The sequence below is a fragment of the Stigmatopora argus genome, chromosome 22 (assembly GCF_051989625.1).
Source record: "Stigmatopora argus isolate UIUO_Sarg chromosome 22, RoL_Sarg_1.0, whole genome shotgun sequence".
NCBI lineage: Eukaryota > Metazoa > Chordata > Actinopteri > Syngnathiformes > Syngnathidae > Stigmatopora > Stigmatopora argus.
The window spans coordinates 10,417,297-10,436,411 of NC_135408.1; the positions used below are offsets into that span (position 1 = coordinate 10,417,297).

At 39.6% G+C, this 19,115-nt stretch overlaps 3 protein-coding genes across 5 annotated transcripts; 2 read left to right on the top strand and 1 right to left on the bottom strand.

The window, feature by feature from the left end:
• Positions 1 to 222: 222 nt before the first annotated feature.
• On the bottom strand, positions 223 to 9,504 carry p2rx1 (purinergic receptor P2X, ligand-gated ion channel, 1). The gene is made up of 13 exons (XM_077591881.1): positions 9,146 to 9,504; positions 7,093 to 7,237; positions 5,957 to 6,028; positions 5,375 to 5,444; positions 3,523 to 3,610; positions 3,370 to 3,450; positions 3,105 to 3,246; positions 2,646 to 2,791; positions 2,283 to 2,373; positions 1,924 to 1,989; positions 1,717 to 1,815; positions 1,362 to 1,460; positions 223 to 1,299 (listed from the first exon to the last, which is right to left on the bottom strand). Exons 1-13 carry the CDS (start codon positions 9,487 to 9,489, stop codon positions 1,198 to 1,200), a joined length of 1,545 nt encoding a protein of 514 aa, XP_077448007.1. The 5' UTR covers positions 9,490 to 9,504; the 3' UTR covers positions 223 to 1,197.
• Positions 1,019 to 16,476, top strand: dhx33 (DEAH (Asp-Glu-Ala-His) box polypeptide 33). 3 transcript variants are annotated; one of them, XM_077591878.1, is made up of 14 exons: positions 1,019 to 1,095; positions 2,692 to 2,813; positions 11,060 to 11,273; positions 12,034 to 12,194; positions 12,376 to 12,603; positions 12,924 to 13,094; positions 13,285 to 13,470; positions 13,555 to 13,666; positions 13,943 to 14,102; positions 14,167 to 14,255; positions 14,330 to 14,457; positions 14,599 to 14,802; positions 14,885 to 14,971; positions 15,249 to 16,476. In XM_077591878.1, the coding sequence occupies exons 2-14, from the start codon at positions 2,775 to 2,777 to the stop codon at positions 15,555 to 15,557; spliced, it is 2,088 nt and encodes a 695-aa protein (XP_077448004.1). In that variant the 5' UTR covers positions 1,019 to 1,095; positions 2,692 to 2,774; the 3' UTR covers positions 15,558 to 16,476. The 3 variants fall into 3 exon arrangements, with proteins under 3 accessions (XP_077448004.1, XP_077448005.1, XP_077448006.1); XM_077591879.1 differs by lacking the exon at positions 1,019 to 1,095 and adding an exon at positions 1,864 to 2,002; XM_077591880.1 differs by lacking the exons at positions 1,019 to 1,095; positions 2,692 to 2,813 and adding an exon at positions 10,888 to 10,937.
• Positions 16,477 to 16,799: 323 nt separating this feature from the next.
• Positions 16,800 to 18,907, top strand: c1qbp (complement component 1, q subcomponent binding protein). The gene is made up of 6 exons (XM_077592406.1): positions 16,800 to 17,210; positions 17,550 to 17,700; positions 17,870 to 17,957; positions 18,044 to 18,139; positions 18,240 to 18,362; positions 18,552 to 18,907. Exons 1-6 carry the CDS (start codon positions 16,961 to 16,963, stop codon positions 18,699 to 18,701), a joined length of 858 nt encoding a protein of 285 aa, XP_077448532.1. The 5' UTR covers positions 16,800 to 16,960; the 3' UTR covers positions 18,702 to 18,907.
• The last annotated feature ends 208 nt before the right edge of the window (positions 18,908 to 19,115 follow it).

Sequence of the window (19,115 nt, forward strand, 5' to 3'; positions counted from 1 at the left end):
ACATTTTGTTTCCTTTTTTAAATTATAAAACAAAAAATTAAAATCAATGAAAGGTAGACTGTTTATTGTTAGGAGTCAACAATGTTTCTAAACGGTCATTTGTTTAGGAATTATTTCAATCGCCAATTTATCATTCAATCACTCAAAATGGATTGGATGTCTAATTTAATGGCTTTCTAGAAGTCCTATACACACACACACACACACACACACATGAAATAATAATTTAACAATAATAATCTGGTCAGAACTTGTGTATAATTGTGCAGTCACATTGTGGTCTTTAAGGAGGACCCTCATATAGAATACTGCAATGGAATCCATGTCTTTTGCAGCCGGAGAAAGTTTTTTTCTTTTTCCCGTGGTCTAACGAAGCCCAGTCAGGAAAAAAAGGTGTTCGTATAAGTCCTCTGAGAACCATGTGTTAACTTCTATCTTCTGTCTTTTAGAAGAAAGGTTCAACAGCAGCACATGAAAAAGGCATAAATGTAAAAAAAGATCAACTTTTCCACATACAAAATAGTTTTCCCTTTCAGTGAACTACGCATTGTTGATACCAGGCGAGCCGTGGGGACTTTGGACTACATGAAAATACATTTTATAGCCAGAGAATTGTTTTCAGTAGGTAAAATGCATTATATATGTATCTCCCATATTAATTCACTATTATAATGTCACTAGGGGCCTTCCCGGGTTTTCTGAAATTGCCCCCAAAAAATCCAAATTATTGGATTTATTAAGTTGTATTGCACCAATATACTGCATTCAAATGATGTCATCGCTATTAGTGGCTGCTAACAAATAACTTGCCGATGCTGTCTAATGTGTAGTTTTCGAGCTGGAGTTTCCAACCAAAGGTTGCCCTACCCAAGATGGCAGCCAGCTGACCACGCTGCCGTAAAAAAAAAAAGGTGTGCTTGCCGCTTTTCTGAAGATGATGATTGACCCGCATTTGTGCAGCGTCCACTTGCTGTTATTTTAATGGAGTTTGTAACTATTGCACTGTATGAACGTCTATTCACTGCCAGGCTTCCCCTTTCAAATGGATTGGACTCTAAGCACTGTCTGACCAAGCGGCAATTACTTAAGATTCAAGTGAGTATGCAGAAATGTAGTCTTTATAAAATAGCTCAATTGTATTTTTTTTCTAAATGCGCGATATCGTTGGGTGTCTTAATCGGTATCGGTGCAACACACTTATTTACTAGTAGCCATTTTTCTGAGTAAGTAAGAAAGGGAAAAGCTGAAAATTCTTACTATGGATACCTCTGTCTCTGTGTGAGCCTCTGAATCGGGGTCCTGCGTCACAGAAACAGACCTGTTACGACCGCTCGGGGAATTGCGGACTGATGACCACTCACATTTGAAGGAGCGGCGTCTTGGCCTTGGCCTGCGCCTTCTTTGGCTTCCTCGTTGTAATAGACGCTGCTCGTGTCTAAAGCCAGCGACTCGCTGTCGTGCTGCAAAAATACAAAATGATTCGTGATCGATGCGGGATGGCATCCTTCTCTGGTCTCGGCCCGCTGCATTATGCAAAGCTTGTTATGGGGAAGCCTTTGCGCGCGGCTTTTGTGTTTGGAGTAGGGCCCGATTGTCCATCAAATCACAGTGCGGTGCGTCAAGCCTCTCTAAGTGGACGGTTCTCTGATCACTGTCGCCATCTTGTGTTGCATGCGCGCTAGGAAAATGGATTTTCAGGCCAGATCGCTTGCTTACCTGTCCGCCGTGGTTGTCTGTGTGTTTGAATTTCATGTTCTTGTAAAATTCTCGTTTTGGGAGTAAGTACAGCAGCACCAGATCGCAGACAACAGTGGCCTGGAAAATGTTTTACAATCTGTTGAGGTCGGATTTCATGAACCGCTCGAAGCCTTCCACGCCATTGGACATGCATCATGACTCAGAAAGAAATGTAAAGCAACATACCACTCCAAAAATGCCAACCCCAGAGCCTATTGCCGTAAAAGTTGGGATGATGTCAAATTTTCTGGCCTGTCAAAACAAAGTAAGAGCATTTTACTGCTAAGGACATCATAGTTTACACATTAGTGGTAGTCTTAAAACTTAAACTCAACTTAAAACTTCAAATAAATCTGACTTTTATTGCTCTCAATGGCAGCCATAAAGGTAATTTAACACAGTTGAATCATTTGGATTTCCCCTGAATTAGTACTATATGATATAATACTCATTGTTAGCATATTCTTGAGAGGTATTTCACAGAATTTCTGATTTTTGTGTGTAAGTGTACCTAAAGGATTGGTCAGTTTTTGTATTTGACTTACCAATGATTGCACAATAATGTCTATTCTGATGCCAAACACTTTTAGTAGTGTTCGTTTCTGTACCTTGTCCTCCAGGTAATGTTTTGCATACCTGAAAATAACAACATTTTAGCACATCATGTTGGTAGCGCTGCATAATTATTATCATTTTAGGTGCTCTTCTGCATCGTGGTTTTGAGAATGAAGCCCAGAGGCAAGAAAACTTCATAATTGTGTAGTTTCCCACCAAATAATTCAAATTGTATTATTCTGTATCATGGCAAATTGATATTAGGATACTCGCACAACAATACTATAGAATTGCAGTGGAATGTTTTATGACTGAAATAAGCTGCATCCACTTTACGTAGACAATGTACACACCTAAAGTTGTAACCAACTGATGCCCTGGCCTTGTCTTTCTCTGCAGGGTTTCCGTACAAGCCATGGAAGTTGTATTTTGGTTTACAGTGTTTTACGTCCACGTCAAAGTTGCACGTCCAGTCCACCACGATGCCGATGGCTGCTCCCTTTTTAAATGAACAACACCAAGTAAGTGTCATTTGCAAAACTTTGGGGAAACAATGACCATACATCAGTTGTGGCCTGCATAAGAAAATAATGTAGAGTTAAAAAAAAAATACAATACAAGGCCACCATACGAAATGTGTATACGGCATCTGTATGTTACTCTGCTTCAAAGAAATGGTAGCTGATTGTATGTGCCAATCTGCTGTAGATATTTATTCTCAAACATGCTAGATAACAAACAAAGCAATCATTCCTGATGAAATGAGCATGCATTTCCTGCCATTCCGATCCAAACCTTCTTGTCAAACGTACCACTTTGGCAATAGTTTCAAATTTAAAGCCAGACTCCTTGACAATGTCCCCTAGTTTGAAGATAGGACACAAAGGAGCATCTTTTGGATTGTGAAGACATTTGCTGATGTACTTGGCATCAATTCCCTCCACTAGGTTACTCCTGAAACCACAAAATGTACCGTATGTTACATAATTTGCCACATTTATCTCAATGGCTCCCATTCACGACGTGCAATCCATTTCAATTTGATGCACCTTGTCTGGATTTTTTCTTTTTTTTTACCTTGAAACACCAAATACGGGAAATGTCACAGAATTCTTGATGAACAGCGTATAGTTCTCTGCCGACATCAACAGCGGAGGGCTAGACGTAAAGGAGAAAATGTGTGAATTCAATTTCTTTGGAGAACTGAATTAAAGCCAGAGTTGCCCTTACTCTGGTATGTTGTGATCATTCTCAACGGGGCACCAAGAGAGAACCTCGCAAGTCTCCGTTGAATTATTACACACGCCAGTCATGTGTCCTTTTAAAAGAAAAACACAGCATACTATCCATCTGCAGCACGTTTTTCCCTTGAGCAAAGCGAGGATAGGAGAAAAAAAACCCCAAAAAAAACACGCCACTTCAGAAATTTCGACTTGCACTTGTGCGCTACTTATCTTGAATTAGCATCAACAGCAGCAAGCAAGATGTGAAGCAAAGCAGTTGCTGAATTTGCCGTTTCCCTTATCTGGCTCTCTGATGTGATTTCACTTTCCAAAGCACAGACATTTTCCTAGAAGGCATTTGGTCACTCAGAGATGGCCAATTCCACAACAAGCCCTGTCTTCGCCCTCGTTATGGTGACATGACAGCGCTTCGAGGGACGCCCTAAGCTGAATTTGACAGCCTCAAGACGCATGTAACTTTTTCATGCCGAACGCTGACACGAACGCTGAAATATTGTAAGATGGAAGAGGAGAAATTGAGATTTTGGGCCTATTATAGTAGCTCTCAAATACATTTTTTTGCGTGTAGTCCAATTACAAATGGAGGACTAACATTTACATCGTCCGGTATAAAGTGGGTTATGTCAAGGGGTGTCAAACTGGCATTTTGTATTGCATGTATATCGCATTTTTTTTGGTCGTACAATAGAATTTATGTAAAATGTGCATAGTCCAAAAATCTGAGAACCTTTCTGTTGGTTTCTCCCTTTTTTTTAACAATATAGACATACAAATGTAAACAATAAGTAAAATATTGAATATTATTTTATTGTGTTTTTTAATGAAATCCAAATAAGAAAAAATAGAATGCGTACAGTTTCCTTTATTAATAAATGTCATAAAGATTAAAATGAAAGGATATTTTAAATATGTTTTGTTTTTAACGTCAAATAAAAAACAATTATATTCATTTAAATCTTTATGTCATGTAATAATAAAATGTAAATATATTTAAAATACCCGGCCAAAAACAAGTCCAAAATATGAGAACCTTTCTATTGGTTTTTCCCCTTTTTAAACGATATAGACATAAAAATGTAAACAATTAGTAAAATATTTAGTATTATTTTATTGTGTTTTTTAATGAAATCCAAATCAGAAAAAAATAGAATGCGTACAGTTTCCTTTATTAATAAATGTCATAAAGATTTAAATGAAATAATATACAACAAAAATAAAAACAATTATATTCATTTAAATCTTTATGACATGTATTAATAAAATGTAAATATTTAAAATACCCGGCCAAAAACAAGAAGCCTTGCTGCCAATTATTATTAATGTATTAAGAGTAAACAATGCTTCTAAAAAGTTGATTGACTATCAAAATACATAATCAGTTCATCAGTTGAGGGTGACAGTATTGCGTTCTTTATTTTTATGGGTTGGGAATAGAACCCGGAGTTTGAAACCCCTGCTTGTTGTGTTTGCTTAAGGCAAATAATATGCTTGAATAAGACGCAAGACCAGATAGAAACATACACAATGTCTGATGAGAGAACTAAAGAAGAATTAAAAGCCAGGAGCCAATATTTGCCATTCCGCTGTCATTTTGTGCATGACTTCATTTTATAGCAGTTGTCATTGGCCAATGCCCATTTTGCAAACATCGCCCCGTCATCTCTTTATCTCGCCCGCCTTCTAATCATCAACGGGTCTTGAAAGGTTTTGAGATCTGAGTCTGAGGCCAAGTCAAATAGTCTTCAATAAGCGGTCTTAGTTTCTATCCGGAAAGAAAAAAAGATGGCTATTCAGTGAGGACTGCAACGGTCACACACTGTCGGGCTGTCAGGATTTACCGTGTCCCGTACGTTTGAAAGTTCCTCTTTCGCAGTCGGCGTCTGAGCTGCAGTTGTGCTTTCCCGGGAGCTGTTGGAAATAATGAAATGGGCTCAGAAAATGGAAACTAGCGTACACTGGAAGCTCCAAAGTTAGTTTCTATCGTAGGTCGCCATTGGCCATTATGATGATGATGCTACCGTTTTTAAACTAGCGATTGTGTCATTTGTTATTGGCTGTTTCTATGCACAGGGCGAGATAATAAGGGTTGTCAAACTCATCTGTCATTTTTTAACCGTAAATATTCTCTGATTTGGGGACGTTTTCAGCAACTTTGTTGAACTTCATTGGCCACAAAAATTGAAACGACGGGTCATATCTTGCCCGCGGGCCTTCTGTTTTACACCGCTGCGATGATATTTTTATGGCTATAGCACCAATGACCTTCAATTTTGGGGTCTCTGCTGTAGCTTGTTAAAACAATAAGTTTTCTAGTGGGTACCACTATTGAAACATAATTTAAAAAAAAAAAACATTTTGTCGTTATCAGTTTTTGTTTTTTTAATCATGAAAACGCTTGCAATGAAAATAGGCTGACCTACCTCAGGACACGTTCCCATCTTTTGACCTTCTGTTATAATGTAATTAGTCATCACCACAAACGATGAATCTCCCTGCAGTTTTGAATAATAAAAAAAGAAATATTGATAAAGTATCGTCATTGTGGCATTAGAACCAGATTCAGTTGCGCGTGTTATGGAAACAAACTTGACTCCTCCCATTGCTAAACTTTTAAAGAAATATCCTGATATGTTTATTTCCATAACTATGTTACAAAATTAAAACTATTTAAGTTTTGAGAATTTGAACGTCGAGTATATATGGGGTTATTCAAATCCAGCCTCTGTGGGGAGGAATTATCAGAAGCGCTAGTCCAGCCTCCAGGGACGACTTTGAGGTAGAATTCAGGAAATCATACTTTTGCGCAGAATGTTTTATCTTTTAATGGTTGCACACCCTGGATCACTTTGCCAATGGCTCTGAGAGACAGCTTCACTGCTCCTTCAATTAAGACAAAATGCCACCTTATACCAGCCATGCTCAAAATATATTCGATATATGCAATTTTTTCCCCCAAAACAAGAATAACAAAAGATCCAAATAGGTTCAACACTTTATAAAGCACCTACTAAAACTACTAAATGAATTGGACATCTAGAATATCATTGCCATTAGCAGGCAATGAGTTAATGGTATGAATCATTATTTTTCTCAACATCCACCTTAGTTTTATTTTACCCCCATCATTCACGAGGACATCTATTAATTCTAAATTTAATGTCCTGAAAATGCCATTGTCTGGGTTTCTTTTTTTGTTATTGGTTCTCAGAGTTAACAGGAGCCAGGAACTTGATAGGTAAACAAAAGAATTTATTTGACCTTTTCGTTGACTGTTTGCATTGTGTTTTTAAGAAGAGCACAAAGACACCTGAATCTAATCTCTATTGGCCATCTTATTTGTCTTTATGATGACATCCATCATGGAATCAAGCCAACATTGTGATGAAAAAGCCTTAAAATGTGAACATCTGGTTGCCGTGCAGCTCTATTTTATGTCTCGTAGCTCATCGTTTTTGGCCCCAAATCGCCAATGAGCGAAATAATGCCCTCCATGATGGATGTTGACCTGACGGTCAATCTTTTATTATCGTGCCACGTTCAAATCCCAGTAACAGACCTGCGGTGGGAAGACATAGTCGGCCACGTCCCACACTCTCTCCTCTCCGTTCACGTTGGTGTAGCCCACTCCTTTCATTTTGGTGAAAACCGAGCTGACGGCCGTGTCCGTGGACTGGTAGCCTTTCTCGTAGATAAACACCCACCTGTCAGGGAAGGCGCAGACAATGGGTCAGGCGCGTCATCGTCGTAGACTCGCTACACCCTTGCTAAGCATCCGAGTCCACAGGCACGGACATGTACAGGATTTTGTTGACGTGGATGCGCAACACTGCTTTTTCTCTATGGCGACAGCTCACACGCGTAGGCGTTACATAAAGTGGTGAACTTTTACTTTTACCTGATAGATTTATTATTTGTGTACTCATTCTGTTAGAATTATTTGAACGGTGATCATTCCGCTGTCCAAATATTCTGTTATTATATATATTCTATATAATATTTTCTGGGCTGATTAGAAAAGCGGTTGTAGTTCATTTGTTTTTGTTTTTTATAATATTTTTTTGGAATTTCAATTAATAAATAGATGGATATAATGTTAACAGAAAATAAAAACAAAAATACACTCTGCATAATATCCAACATAACATTCAGTTTATCATTCAATGCCATTAACGGCTTGAGACGTCCAATCTATTTATGACAGGTAGAGACGGATAAACGTTCATTCTTTCGCTTGTCAAAAACAATTTGGGCAACTAAAGAGTTTAAAGCCCGCTAAATATTGATTGTCATTATATTTCAATTGGAATGTAGTCTTTTAATAAGTGCTAGTACAAAATTATACCGAATACGTGGACATTAATACAACTGTTAATTGCTTTATAGTGTGTGACAAGTAGAAATATCAGTCCTAATAATAAAAAATAAAAAAGTGGTTAATTCAAATTGTGTTTATGTATATTTAGGAGCAATGAGGGTAAGTAGAGCGAATTGATTAAGAAATACAAGCTTCGTAAAGCATGGAAAATGAAAAGTGTGAAAGTAAGATCGGTATCTGCCTCTTGATTGGTTAAGGGCTTTTCTCTCAGCACGTTGCACCGCAACAATTACCCTTCCATTCTTTTCAGCACCTTAAACAATGGCTTGTCAATTCTGTCACTTGGAATGTCATATTGTGGGAAGTTAATTAGACATTTTTCCCTTCGTTCCAGACGAGTCATTTACTTTTGGTTTCATCCGTGGAGATTATGCTCTGGCTTGAAACACTTTTCCTTTTCATGTTGTGTATTATGGAAGATTTATGCAAAGCACTATCTGGTGTGGGTGTGTGCACCATTTTGCTTTCGACTTTAAACTGTTGAATTGTCATGCACGAGGAAAGGGGGGGGGGCACTTGGGCCTCACTGAAGATCTGTATGCTTTTCTCATCATGAAAAAGAAATTAAATTGAAATCTAGACTAAATTAAAAGCCAATCTCTAGTTCACTGCATCCTAATCAAGAACATAATCACATGCTGCCTAAGATTTTGTCATTTGTAGGATTCCAAAAAGGCTGTTTTATATTTATTTTTATTTTTTGGGTGGAATGGCTCACCTATGACAATACTCTAGGTCATATAGTATTTATCCTCTGGGAAGAACGACGTCTAATCCTGAGTGGAACACAATTAAATGTGTTCATTTTTGTGTTTAATATACCTATTTGGCCGAGGCATCCACATCTCTCTAGTAAACTTAATGCCAAATCATCATGTCACTGGTTACACACACAACAAACACAATTCCTTCAGGTTGAGACGTACACACTCTTGGCCGCACACACATTTGCGCGCAAGGAACCCAAACAGCAATAACACAAAGCAACACGCGGTCTTCTAAATAGGCCAGGGGGCATTTAGCGTAGTCTACGCGTCACTCCCGATGTGACTCATGGGTCCTTTCATCTTTTGGCAAATCCAATTCCCTTCCTAATTCGCTGCCACCCTCCCAGTTCAAATGCATTGGACATGTTGACATAGTGATAGACCTTTGCTACTCCCAAAACAAGCTCATACTTGCTGTAAAAATGGGAACTTTTGGATTGAACACGGCCAAGAGATAGGTGTCTTACCCGATGATGTAAGCCAAGACCCCCAGCTGGATGAGGCGGCACACCACTCCCACTCTCCTGTTCCTGACCAGCACTTGTCGCGGCGTCTCATACTCGAAGAAAAAGTCCGAGAGGGCGTTGGTGACTTGGCTTTTCATTTTAAGGTGGTTGACCCCACCGGGCAGGGCTTCCTTTCCTCTCGACAGCAGCGGAGGTCTTCTCCCTTCCGCCTTCTCCCGTTTCTCAAAGAACGTGGAAAGGGCTTTAAGAGAACTCTTGACTTTCTCTCTCTTCGCTCTCTCTCCTTTTCTCTCCCGCCCTTCCTGACGCTCCGTCTTGCTCTTCCAGTCTGTGGATCTTTGCATTCATTCGCTTTTGAATATCTTTTTTTTTTATGTCTCTCTGGAATCCTGTCACACATTCACATTGTGTGGATTTCAGATGAAATCTTGAATCAGCTAAAGATCCTATAGATATTCATTGTTATTAACATGTTGGAGAAATAGACATCCAAATCTATCCCAGCTGTCTTCTGTTGAAAGGCGGACTACGCCCTAGACTGGTCGCCAGTCAATCGCAGGGCATATACTTATATAGAGACAGAAAACTATTCAAAATCACGATCATACTGCCACCGAGTGAGTATCGATCACATGCTGCCCGCACTTTAGTCAGCCGAAATAACCACTTCCCCATCAGGTGGGGGTCCATAAGTTGCCACATATTGTCCACCCTTTGACCTATGAAAAGCAAACTGTGGACTGTCACTGACCAATCATATTTTACCGTCTGCGCAACATCCTCTTGTGACACCCTTTTCCTGCGTGTACAGTGGAGATACAGTTAATGCCACAAAGGCAAGACTCGTACATATTTCCTGTTTGCTTATCCTCACGACACTATTTACAGACAATAATTCTTCTCGTGGGGCAATCATCATTTTGTCCGCTGTTGTCCGTCTTTCACATCCCGCGAGGTGCTCTGCATTCATCATTGAAGAGCATGGAAACTTCTACAACTCTGCGTTTTAGTCTCGATATTCCTGATTTTTTGGTCTTGTTTTGATAATGTCCCAGTCAAATTTTGAAGAACTAAGAGAGTTTATCAACAAAAATACAAATGACTACTCTACTGCATGCTTGCAAACAGTTTACTGGAAGGTCATCCTTTAGCTGTTTATGTTTCTCAGGATATCATTCCTACAATTACGAGAAAATAAAGACAACGAAAAGAATAACAGTGAGGCCATACCATGTATGAGTGCAGCTGTTACTCAAGTTAATTGTTTGAATATCAAATGCTTATAGAAATATGACAAGAAACACTGATGTCGGGGGGAGAAAAATGGGATTGAGTCACAGCCAGGCAGGAAAGTATTTCCACTAAAAACAAGAGAAGGTTATTTAGTGAGCAATTCCAGACAAGTCTGACTCCAGATACAAATGCTGCTTCAATCCCTAAACATTAAAATGAGCTCGAGAAGATTGTAATAATAACTTGAGATGTTTTAATGTCTACAGTGCTAGTTTCCAAGCATAACCAACAAGGTGGATAGAGTAAAGAACAAAAAACAAAGTAGCAATCCACTTCATGAGCAATTTCAACTATATTGTTATTGGTATTTTTTATAGTAAGTATTAAAAATGCACACAACATATTGTTTTATTTAAACTGTTGATCGTGGAAAAATCGAAAGGTGGCAAGGAATCTAATAATAAGGGCAAAGAGTTTTAAAAACTAAAGCGATAGGCTGTCGGTGTAATGACGTCAGAGCCATGCGCCGACGTTTAGCTCGTTGGCCATTTTTATATACGTAAGCAAAACAACCGCATTTGCTCCTTGTTGCCATTAAAATCATTTTTCCTCTCGTTTCTAACATTGAATCGATTTTTATAAACGCGACAACGAGTGTTCTCAGGATATCTTGTCTTCTAGATCATGCCCTACGACTTCGACCATCCTCCGGCTAAAAAATTCAAGCCGGGGTCTGTTTTTTTCCGCCCCGATAAGAAGAAACCTGGCATGCTGCTGCCTGGGAAGGCAAAAGCGACCACGCCGATTGATGTCCAAAGGAAACAACTTCCCATTTATCAAGCAAGGACTCAGCTTTTGAGCCAACTCAGACAGCTTCACAATGTTATTCTCATAGGTAAAGTATCAAACATTAATATCTGTAATTCGATTCAACATGATTTAAAAGATCCGGCGTCCACAAACGTGAAGATCGCATTTTGGGTTATGTATGTATGTATTTATATTTTGTTTACAAAATTCAAAATGTCATCTGTACAGCAGTTTCGAATTATAATTATAATTATATATATATATATATATATATATATATATATATATATATATATATATATATATATATATATATATATATATATATATATATATATATATATATATATATATATATATATATATATATATATATATATATATATGTGTATGTATATGTATGTATATGTATGTATATGTATGTATATGTATGTATATGTATGTATATGTGTGTATATATATATATATATATATATATATATATATATATATGAATATGTACCTATATGTATATGCATGTGTTTATATGTATATACATGTGTTTATAATGTATATATATACATGTTTGTGTTTATGTATATATTTTCCATATTTTATCATTGTTTTCAATATTATTTGTAAATATATTTTAATGAATTAATATCTTTCCGTGCTATTGACAGCAAATCAACATTTGTTTATTCGCTCTTCCCAGTGAAAATGAATTGGACCTTTGGCATTGACAATTTCAATGAGTATACATTGAAAATGTCGTGTTTCTGAACAAATTCACAAGGCGTTTACCCTATTGTCGTGTCATCACTTAAAAAAATAAAATAATAATAAGATTAATTTTGTGTTGTCAGGGGAGACCGGCTCAGGGAAGACCACCCAGATCCCTCAGTATCTTTATGAAGCTGGGATTGGACGACAGGGTCTAGTCGCCATCACTCAGCCCCGCCGAGTAGCCGCAATCTCACTTGCAGGGAGGGTGGCTGAAGAGAAGAGGACGCAGCTTGGCAAGATGGTATGGCCACACATTCAAGTTTTATCTTTAACAGTGTATTTCAGTGCGGATAATAAATCCGCTTACCTTCACTACTAGAGTTGCCAGGCAGGGAAGTCCACTGCTTTAAGATGGCCGCCGCCCACAAACGTGTTCGCATGGCGTATTACATATGTCATATGTATGTTACATTTGTCTTCAGGTTGGCTACACCGTCCGTTTTGAAGACGTCACGTCCACAGAGACCAAACTGAAGTTCATGACCGATGGCATGCTTCTGCGGGAGGCCATTGGCGACCCTTTACTGCTGCGCTACACTGTGGTCATACTGGACGAAGCACACGAACGCACCGTGCACACGGATGTGCTGTTTGGAGTGGTTAAGACAGCTCAGCGCAGGCGTAAAGAACTTGGCAAGATTCCTCTAAAGGTAAGAAACGTTACATTATGATTTTTAAACCAATTAAAATGCATTCACCCCTTATTCAAAGGCATGTTCTACCTCTTTCAGTAAAATTGACCATGATAGACGTCCAAATATGTGGCGCCAAAGAAATTCAATTTAAATTTGTTAAATGAGTTTATCACGATTAGACGTCCAATCCATTTGAAGCGGGAGACCCTCCCACTTCAAATGGATTGCACGTCTAATTCTGTCAATGGCAAACCAATGAGTCGTGTCATGAAAAAAAATGATAGTATACCTTGGACTTTTTGCACCCATGTTTTTTCTTTGAATAATGTGCCCAGGTCATTGTGATGTCAGCTACAATGGATGTGGACCTGTTCTCGGAATACTTTAACAACTCACCTGTGCTGTACCTGGAAGGCAGGCAGCATCCAATTCACATCTACTACACCAAACAGGCTCAATCTGACTACCTGCAAGCTGCTCTTGTCACTGTTTTCCAAATACACCAGGTAGTATACCATAAGTGAATGTTAAACGAATGAATAAGCGCCATGTGTTGTTAGTACTTAGCATTTTCTAACGAGGTAAAAACCAAAGAGGATTTTTACAGCATTACATTTGATGAAAAATGCAGCTTTTTTCCTACACTTGATGTTTGCACTATGTGAAATCAAGTAGTTGTTTACAATGTTTGCACAGGAAGCACCTCCATCCCACGACATCTTGGTGTTCATGACGGGCCAGGAAGAGATCGAGGCGCTGGCAAGAACTTGCCGGGACATTGCCAAGCATCTGCCGGACAACTGCGGCTCCATGGTGGTCGTTCCTCTGTACGCGTCGCTGCCTCCGACGCAACAGCTCAGGGTCTTTCAAGCGGCTCCCAAGGTAAAGTCACGAGTCATCTTGTGTCCTCTTAAATTAAACCGAGATCGTTATTGGGGTTTTTTTTGACATTTTTTCTTATTCCAGGGTTGCAGGAAGGTTATCTTATCGACCAACATAGCGGAGACATCCGTGACGATATCTGGGATCAAATATGTTGTTGACACTGGGATGGTGAAAGCCAAACGTTTCAATCCTGGTGAGATAACGCCACCTCTTCCCGGACAATGCTTCACTTCGCTATCGGGGCCTTAACTCTTTCAGTTTGCGTGACAATCGGTCATCCAATCATGTGACTCTTTTCATCCTTCTGCCGTGAATGCAACTGAATTCATCACTATTGCCGTCAATGGCAGCCACAGCTTTTTAACCTTTTCAGGGGCACTGATTTGACCCTTGCAACGCATCAAGCAGCATCTTTTTATGTGTTGCTCCATTTAATGTAGAGTCTGTTTATTTTCTAACTGGCTCTCAGACAGTGGGTTGGAAGTCCTGGCAGTGCGGCGGGTGTCCAAAGCGCAGGCATGGCAGCGGGCAGGCCGAGCGGGAAGGGAAGACTCGGGAATTTGCTACCGTCTCTACACCGAGCAAGAATTCGATCGTCTCATTCCTATGAGTGTGCCTGAGATTCAGAGGTCATCTTTATTATTATTTTATTATTTTTCCTACAAACTGACAACGTGGACTTCTGCTTTATAGGTGTAACTTAGCCAGTGTGGTGCTACAGCTCATGGCTCTCGGGGTTCAGGATGTTGCCAATTTTGATTTCATCTCCAAACCTTCTCCAGGTAAGATGGCGGAATTTTCAGACTGCTTTTGTCACAGCGTACTCATCTGCAATTTAATCACCGGGCCATCGCAGAGGCTATTCGCTCAGCTATGGAGCATTTGGAGCTTCTCGGTGCTGTGGAAAAGAACAATGGACAGGTTTTCCTGACTGCTTTGGGGAAGAAGATGTCAAGCTTCCCCTTGGAACCAAGATTTGCCAAGGTAGTACTGCTTGATAAGAGGCTTGAGCGACAAATAAATTAACATTTTGGAGACATACAACATGTTTTTTTTTCAATATATAATCCCCTTTATATACAATAGGGTAGTAGCCTTGTTGATGGTCACTGTTGTCCTTCGCAGACCATCCTGCTTTCCCCTAAATATTCCTGCTCAGAAGAGGTTTTAAGCATCGTGTCTCTGCTGTCGGTGGACAGCGTGCTGTACAACCCTCCGGCGCGGCGAGAAGAGGTTCTCGCCGTGCGCAAGAAGTTCACGTCCAGTGAAGGAGACCACCTGTCACTCCTGGCCATCTACAGAGCGTTCAAGAAAGTCAGTGGCAACAAGGTGAGTGTTGCGACTTCAAAACACCTTTGCAGAATCCACAGAGCTGCTTGAATTAGCGTTTGTATGTTTGTGCATTTTTAAGGAGTGGTGTCGGGAGAACTTTGTCAATAGTAGAAACATGGGTTTGGTCAAAGACGTCCAAGCTCAACTCCGAGAAATCTGCCTCAAGGTACGTCACCGCAAATCTCAATGCAATGGTTTCACTTTTCTTTTTAAACCGGAATTTGATCAATCCTATTTTGGTTTTTTTGTGTTTGTAATGCTTTGTTTGATGGCTCTAATGATAGCCTTTTGTGGAATAGCATATTGACAATTCAATGATAATTTCGGACTCGTAATTTGGCATAATGGATACATCGCATCACCCCCCCCCCAACATGTACAATATTCTGGATGATGATAGTAGTATTAGCATTATGATTCTATTCTGCGTATTGTCCCATCAGCTAAACCTGAAGCTGGAGTCATGCGGGTCAGACACGGGGAAGGTTCGCCAATGCCTCGCCCACGGGATGTTCATCAACGCTGCGGAGCTTCAACCCGACGGCAGCTACTTAGCCCTGGACACGCACCAGTCGGTGGCCATCCACCCTTCCTCCGTTCTTTTCCAGGCCAAGCCAGCGTATGTCGTCTTCAACGAGCTGCTGCACACATCGCGCTGCTACATGAGGGACTTGTGTCTGGTGGACGCCGATTGGTTGCTTGAGGCAGCGCCAGAGTACTTTGGCCGCAAACTGCGCCCCATCAAGAGCTAATTGCTCGCATGTAGTAAGTAGCACAATGCAGGTATTTACGGTATGTTCATTGTAACTCACTTTTAGTGTGAATGCTAAACATAGAAGACAAGAATGCTGTTTTATACCGTTTTGTATTTTATTTCAAATTCTGAACTGGTCTTAATCTTGATTCTCAAAAATCTTGCAGTGAGTTCAGGTCTCGGCAAATGTCGTTTTTGTGACACCGTTAAAGCATGAGAATACCAAAAAGTTAGTGGCACTGACTGTACACATTGCAGTGCAGTATAGCACTGTAGAAGGGATGGGTTAAAGTTAAAGTGTACTTATATCCATAATATCTACATTTTTCCATGAGATTTCAAATTCTCAATTTTTTTAGATTTAAAAAGTTGAGAGAAATTTGCATTTCTTCATGATTACTTGCTTAGTAAAAATACGGGCCTACTCAGTATATTTTGAGTTAAGGTATTTTTCCCAACTATTTGGAATAGGAATATTTCAATTTTATTGTTGGAGACCAAATTGTGACAAAAGCTTGTCAAACTTCCAAAGAATGTGTCGATGAACTTCGATGTATTGTATTGAATTTGTACAAAGTGGTCTTGAAGAAATTTTACAGGTTTAGATTTGAGTCATTCAATAGCATATTTGTAAATCTTCAGAGTTTTGCACCCTCTTTTGCATGTTGTTTTGACACAGTTTCCAAATAGAATACCGGACCTTTCGTATGAGGACGCATGAATGCATCTCCAAATTCTTCTTTTTAATATTGTCTGCATTTATCTCAGAAGATGTATGCTATGCATGGAGACTATATGAAAGATCCATGCTCTTTTGCAATCTGTAGAATGTAAATCACAGTTTAAGAAGCAGATTTGGGGATTTTGTACAATTTGACTCAGGATGTTACAATAAAAATATTCTTACACCATGGAAACCATGCAAAAAACATTTTGTTACACAATAGTACTGCATTTGTTGACAGCTGATGGAATTTAGCTCTTTTTTTAAATCCCAAACACGATCAACATTTCCACTTCTGTTAATTTTAAACAAATTCACAAGAATTCCTGGCAGACGAGCATGTGAACCACGTTGGTCCACCTGCTTTTGCATAATTATCTAATGAATATATAGCTATGCTAAATTTACAACGTCAACTATTACTGATGACAAGCGCGGCGTGAATTTTAATGAGATATACCACTATCCGTCGTATTTTGCCACACACAATATGGCGGAGCTGCCATTTCCTCTACTACTCTACTTCCGGCGCAAAGAGCATCGTTACGACAGGTCAATGTGTCCTTCCTCACACGTGCGTTGCGGCAACCGAATCCAGTAGCCACAGAACGGGAGACTTGCCGGTGTTCGTAGTGTCTTCGTAAAACGTTATTAAGAATCGAATCTAATACTCGAACATGCTGAAGTCACTTGTCCGCACTGTGGGAGCCGCTTTCCGCCTTCCTGCGGTCTCCAGTTCCACGGCACGGGTTTTGGCGCTTGGTTGCCCGCAACTGTGCGCACCGAATGCGGCCACTGCTAGACCCTTCACCCGCTCCATCTGGATGATGAACGGGAAAGGAGCGTCGGGATATCGGCCTAAACTCTTCACTTCCAAAGTGTTGAATCCATCGGTGTCGTGTGGATGCGGTGCGATGCACACAGACGGTAAATATAACATTTGAGAGGTCATTTAGTAAGTCGCCAACCGGCCTAAATAATATGGACGTCGACTACTACAACTGTATCCAAAGGACAAACATATGGCATAAATATCTAAGTGTAGTGTATTGTATTCAAGACACGGTACTCAGACGTATATTAATTAGTGTAATAGTATTTTCTATCTGTTCTGTAAATTTGGATTCATTGGCTGCTATATATTTTAGATTCCTAATGTTTTGTAACAACTCATTCACTTGCCGACTTTTGTTAATGATATAATGCTTTGCAGCATCACGTAAAATCGGTGCCCTCTATGTTTTGCTTATGTTTTTCCTTTAACAGGTGACAAGTCGTTTGGGGAGTTTTTATTAGATGAAATAAAAGAGGAGAAGAAGATTCAGAAAAGTGCAACTTTACCCAAGATCTCAGGGGGTTGGGAACTGTCTATGGATGGCACAGAGGTTTTACTCACTAAACACGCTGGTGGAGAGAAGTAAGACTCTTGTTCATTTGTGTCTTTTCCGGCTAAACCTTGTATTCATTTATGCAAATGTTATATTCATGACTTGTTTTTCTGTTTTGTTTGAATTGTCAAAACACGATTCACTTGTTTTTCAAACCTGTTTTGTATTGTTTTAACTCTACATGTCTTTTTCTTGCAGAATCACCGTCACTTTCAACGTCAATAACAGCATACTTCCGAACTTTGCCGACGAAGCCGATCAAGGAGAGCAAAAGCCCGGAGAAGAGGTAACTGAAATGTCCGACGTCCAATCGTGCGGCGACCAGTTATCCGTCTGCTGTAAATTTGAATGAGGCCACCCCTGTTGTTGCAGGATGAAATTGTGTCGACGCCCAACTTTGTCGTTGAAGTGAAAAAACAAGCGGCCAAGCATACTTTGGTGATCGACTGCCAATTCCTTCAAGATGAGGTTTGCTATTTTCAACACGTCCTACGGGCATTGGCAGCACGTCTCGACCTCCGATCTCATTTTGGTGTTCTGGTAAATGATTATTATCTGATATGTACAGCTGGCAGAGGGGGATGGCGAGGAAAGTGACATCTTTGGCGTCTTTGAAGTCAGCTTCCAGGCCGAGGGGGACGTGGAATGGAAAGAGACCAGTTACACGCTCACCAAGGACTCCCTGAATGATGTGAGTTGCTGCTGAGTGGCTTGACCTCATCCATTTTAAAAGTTCAAAAGTACCCACGTTTTTTTCTCCCCTTTAGTTGTAGTCTGGATTTAGTTGCATTGGTGTTTGTATCTTCCCCATGTTAGGTGCTGAAATCGCTAGAGAAAATGTAATACAGCAGAAATAACCCTCAAGCCTGTTTTTTTTCAGTCCCTCTACGACCACATGATGGACTTTCTGGCCGACCGGGGTGTCGACAACACCTTTGCAGATGAACTGATCGAGCTGAGCACTGCCATCGAGCATCAAGAATACATTAAGTTTCTGGAGGAACTCAAAACCTTTGTAAAATGTAATTAATCTATTTATAGGTTTAAGAAGTCCATTTTGTTTGGTTAACGTCTCATTGCAATTAATGAAGGCTAATCTTGTATTAAAGAGCAAGAGATTTGGGATTTAGAAGAGATACGTCAGCAATTATTTGCCTATACAGACTTTCTCATTGTTAAATGTGTTTTTTTTCTAGCTCACAATGTTATTAAATGGTTTTCCAATATTTAGCGGACCATGACTGCGTCACCTCTAATGCTTCTAGTGATTTCAGTGATATTTTCTATTTTTACCACCAATACTAGACTTTATGTTCAAGTTTTAATTTACACCAATACTGACGTTAAGAGTTTCCAAATGCAGAACACAAATGAAAACAAATGGTCTTTTTTTGCCAAAAAAACACAATTTGTTCCCAATATAACATTGATATGAAGTAAAATA